This window comes from Microtus ochrogaster, linkage group LG1, assembly GCF_000317375.1.
Source record: "Microtus ochrogaster isolate Prairie Vole_2 linkage group LG1, MicOch1.0, whole genome shotgun sequence".
NCBI lineage: Eukaryota > Metazoa > Chordata > Mammalia > Rodentia > Cricetidae > Microtus > Microtus ochrogaster.
Genome location: NC_022027.1, coordinates 29,410,874 through 29,415,716, shown reverse-complemented (window position 1 = coordinate 29,415,716; position 4,843 = coordinate 29,410,874). Strand labels below are relative to the sequence as shown.

Below are 4,843 nucleotides of genomic sequence, written 5' to 3'. Positions count from 1 at the left end.
AATAGCACCGCTTCAGGTTTGAACTTGCTCTTCCTTTTCTCAGGACTGTGGAAGCTGAAGTCGCTGCAGAGTCTGGATCTGTCATTCAACAGGATAGTTCACGTTGGGCCGTCTGATTTTCACAGCTGCCTGCAGCTGGAGAGCATCTATTTAAAGAGCAACAAGATAAGCACGATTCACCCTGAAGCCTTCCAGGGCCTCAAGAAATTACAGGTTCTAAAATCTTTCTTGTTCCTGTCTTAACTCCACAGTCTTGTGGCCAGTTAGATGAGAGGGCTGGTTCCTTGTAAGGGAGTCTCCATGTGCAGGGCTATGGGCTGTCAATCAAAGTATGTGAGTCTATTTAAGAGATCCTAAAACACCCAAAATCTGTTGCTCAAAAATCAAAGACCACAACCGTGGGCACAAATGTACCAAGAATTCTCAGCAGCAAGAACTCACATTATGGGGCTGTAGATGTGACTGGGTGGATAAAGGGCCTGCCTAGAATTCCACAAGCCCTAGGTTCGATCCCAAGCCTACACATATATTCTGGGGTTGGGAGATAGAAGTGGAAGGCTCCTTAAGTGCCAGGTGGTAGCCACATACATATTAAGTTAAGGCCAGCTCGCTTGCAAGAGGCACTATCTAAAACTGAAAGAAAGAAATTGGCATATTATTTTTTTTCTAAATCAAATCAAATTCAACTCCAAGTTTCCATTTACCAGCTGGCAAGAAATTAAATGTGTTACTTACGAGTTTGAAACCAGCCTGGTCTACATAGGGAGTTCCAGACCAGCCAGGGTTCCAGAATGAAACACTGTCTTAAACAAGCAAACAAATAAATAATATCACCTACCTAGGCTGCAAGGTCAGCCAGAGGTGCCAGGGCTCTTGCACGCACTGGAGTGTTTGGGAGGTCCTTCTGACCGCGGTGGCCGATGCTGAGGCGTCATCAGCCCAGGACCATGGGGTCGCTGCTGGCCAGGGACCCTGCAGCTTTCATAGCCAAAGACTCCATGGGCGGTAAAAATGACAGTGATAATAGTGCACCCACATGCATCCCTTACCACAGGCCACGCGTTATTCCAGCGGGGCATGTATGTCTCTTTTCAGAGTAGTGAGTCTTGCAAATTGTCTCCTTGATAGGGCTGAAGCCGAGGAACCCCTGAGCCCCTTTTCCATGCCCTTCCCTTCGATGAAGACAGTGCAATGGCTCCTCTCAGTGGCCTTCAGACTTACCAGAGGGACCCCAGTGAAGCTGAGAGACTCTTCAGTCTCCATCTTCAAAACACCTCCATCTCACGTGCTCGCACGTGCGCGAGCGCGCGCGCATATGCACGCGCGCGTGTACACACACACACACACACACACACACACCTTCTTCTCTAGGTCACTGCTCTTCACTTAAAACAAAGTTGAACACACATGCAATTTTAAATGCTCCAGTGGCCAGACTTTAAAAATGAAACCGAGGGGCTGGAGAGATGTATCCGTGGTTAGCGCATGCACTACTCCTCAAGAAAGACAGGAGTTCAATCCCCAGCACCCGCATCAGGTGACTCACAACCTCCTGTATCTCCAACTCCAGGCCAGAGCTCTATAGGCACCCACACTCACCTGCACTCACTCTCATTAAAAATACTAAAACATAAATCCTCTTTAAAAAGGGAAATGAAGAGTTTCCCCTTAATAATGTACATTATTGAACCCAATATAATAGCTTTTATAGGCATAATTAGTATAAAATTATTAAGGTGGTATTTTGCATTCCATTTTAAAAAAAAAAACACTTTCAACCTCTAGCATGTGCTTCCTGTTTCAGTATTTCAGTGTTCTGTGGCCGCACGGGGCTAACATATTAGGCAGCCTGGCCAGAGACTGGGGATGTTTCCCCAGCATTTCACAAGGGCTGTTCACCTACGATGGCTCCCTGAACCCCCCTCGTGGAAGGGAGACTAAGGAAGCAGTAATGAGGTGGGGGGCAGAGTGCTTGGAATTCAGCCTCGAGGGAGGAAAAGAAAGGGAATTATTACCCCTTGATGTTTTACCTGAAGCAAATCTTAAGGCACTTGTTCTCTTTAGCATCATGGTATTACCTTAACATCCAGGACACACTGCTGCAGTCAGTGATAAACCTGTGATGTTAAAGTCTGTTTTGTGAGTTTTTGGAGTTTGGGACTGTGAATGTCCCCAGACTTGTTATTGTTTCTTACCACCTGGGCTTTTGACAGTTCTTGTGCCTCCGGTTCCATGTTTAACGATGGTCCCTGTAATACCAGATGAGTGGTTAACTGGAAATTTAAGCATGACATCGGAGATATAGAGAAGCTGGTAAAGCAGACAGGAGAAAGAGGAAGAGGGGGAGTATATGGAGTTTTTGGTACAGGAGAGTTGAGTACGGTGATGAGACTTTTATTTTTCTGGAACTGAAAAAAGAGTGGCTGATCTTGGTGCCCTCTGGAACTTATGGGAGCAGGGCCCTGTTTGAGTTACCATAGACAAGAAAGTATCTTGAGCTGGAAGAGTAAAAGGTTTAAGATGGGATAGGTAAATCCAATGAGGAAGTCCCTTGAGCTTGGCAGCTCTTACAAGAATTACTTTAAAGGGGCCCTGCCATTTAGGGAAAAGGGGTGAGGAACATTGGTCTGGGAGAGAGAATAATACCTTATATCCTATTTTAATCTGTGGTGGGCATGAATTGGCACATGGTTGAGGAAATGAGTAGTTGGTAAAATCCCATAATAGGGAGAGAAGATGGGATAACAGCAGAGTAAGCAGGTGATCAGGAAGGAAAGAGGTTTTAGGTAAGAGGTCAAGGGTTAAGGCTGGCCAGTCATATGTGAGTTCAAAGGGTGAGACGGAAAGGGGGCTTTTGGGGAGAGCCCTAAGCCTAAGAAGGGCCAGAGGCAAAAGTTTTACCCAGTCAAGGTGAAGCTCCTGTGACATCTTAACAAGAACGATTTTTAAGGAACAGTTAGTTTGTTCTCTCTTCCCTGAAGACTGAGGATGGTACGGGATATGAAAATGCCAGGGAATGTTAAGAGCCTTAGATAAAGTTTGAGGAACTGGGAACTAAACTCTGGGCCATTATCCAACTGAAGAGAGGTTGGGATTCCAAACCGGGGGATAATTTCTTGGAGAAGAGCATCAGAAACTGTCTGGGCCCTCTTTTAATGGTGGGAAACACTTAAATCCACCCAGATACGGTGTCCACCAAAACAGGAAATATTTAACTCATCTGACTGTGGGCATATGAGTAAAATCAAGCTGCTAGTCAGTTCCTGGAAGGGAGCCCCTGGCCTGGTGGTGGGAAGAGGGAAGCTACAATATCTGGTCTTGGGATTTGACTCTTGACAGATTTTACAAGAGGCAGTGATAGCTTTTAAGAACTCTAAGTCCTCAGAGGTGGGTTGGAGGTGAGCCTTGACAAAATGAAGCAGAGCTTTGCTATTAGGATTAAAGAGATGATGTAGGTAGGACAGAATTTGTCGGGTGTCAGGGGGTATCTGCAAAAATGTGGGCTGTACTGTACATCCTTTGAACCCCCTTAGGTGAGGTAGGTTTGGGCTCTGAAATGCTGCTGTTCTAGCTGCTTGGTCAGTTAGTTATTTCCCTTGGAAATAATGGAACTGTCAGTATGATGAGATTGACAGTGAATAATTCCTATAGCTTTTGGGGAGATGGGAGGCTTTTAACAGATCCTTAATGTAACCTGAGTTAGTTATAGATCCTCCTTTCATCATAAGAAGCCCACGCTCATTCCAGATAGCTGCGTGGAACAGGAGGATATGAAAGGCATATTTGAAATCTGTGTAAACATTTAAAGATTGTCCTTTTGATAACTCGAAGGCACAGGTAAGGTGTATTAACTCAACCTGCTGATTAGTGGTATGAGCAGGGAGTGCCTGTGCCTCCACTACCACAGTATCTGACACTATGACATAGCATGCACTACAGGTCCCTTCACATAAAAAGGAGCTGCCATCTGTGTACCAGGTATAAGTGGCCTGGGACAGTATTCCCTCCTGTACGTGTGAGGGGTGGGGTAGTAAGTACTCTAAAGTTTCTATGCAGGAATGAGATGGGGAATAATAAATGTTAGGTGGAGGTAGGAGATTTGAGATATTAAGGGGTGGGCAGGATTGGAAAGTGAGTGTGGCATCTTCTACTAGTGCCACCTGGAGGGACAGAACTCGGGAAGGGGGTAATGTTTGTAAGCCTTTGTAAGTAAAGATATGGGACAGATTGTGGTGGGAGAAGACAGTGGTGGGTGATCCAAAAGTTAGTTTCTTTGACTCACGAATAAGAAGCTCAATGGCCGCTAAAGCACGTACGCAGGGTGCCCAGCCCTGAGTGGTGAAGTACAGCTTCTTTGACAGGTGTGCTACAGGTGCAGAGGAAGGTCCCAGCTGATGTCCTGGGACTCCAAGGGCATATCCCTCCTTCTCTGTTACATAGAGGGAGAAGGGACTAATTAAATCTGGGAGATGAAGAGCTGGGGCCCGGATAAGGGCTTGCTGGAGTCTCTGGAAGGGTTTAGTAATGGGATGGAGAAGGGGCTCATGCAGAGAGCCAAAGGCTGCCTCATATAAGGGGTGGGCAAGGAAAGAACAAGAAAAGATCCAGGAACGCAGGAAGCCAGCTACTCCTAGGAACGATAAAAAACTCTTCTTTTGTAGAAGGAACTTCAAGGGACTGAATTAGCTTTTTTGTTTAGGGTAATAGCTTTTTGGTTGGGGGAATAGTTAATCCCAAGTAAATGACCTGAGAGGTAGACAGTTGGGCATTGGAGGGTGAGATTCTATAGCCCTTTTTGGACCGAAAATTTAAAAGAGCAGAGGTATCAGTTTTAATGATCTCC

General features: G+C 45.8%; 1 protein-coding gene across 1 annotated transcript in view; it reads left to right on the top strand.

Moving 5' to 3' along the window:
• The window catches only part of Lrrc66 (leucine rich repeat containing 66), a 37,192-nt gene that overhangs the window by 21,312 nt on the left and 11,037 nt on the right, over nucleotides 1-4,843 (top strand). Inside the window, 1 exon segment of the mRNA XM_005359395.2 lies at nucleotides 44-213. Coding sequence (XP_005359452.1) covers nucleotides 44-213 — 170 coding nt within the window.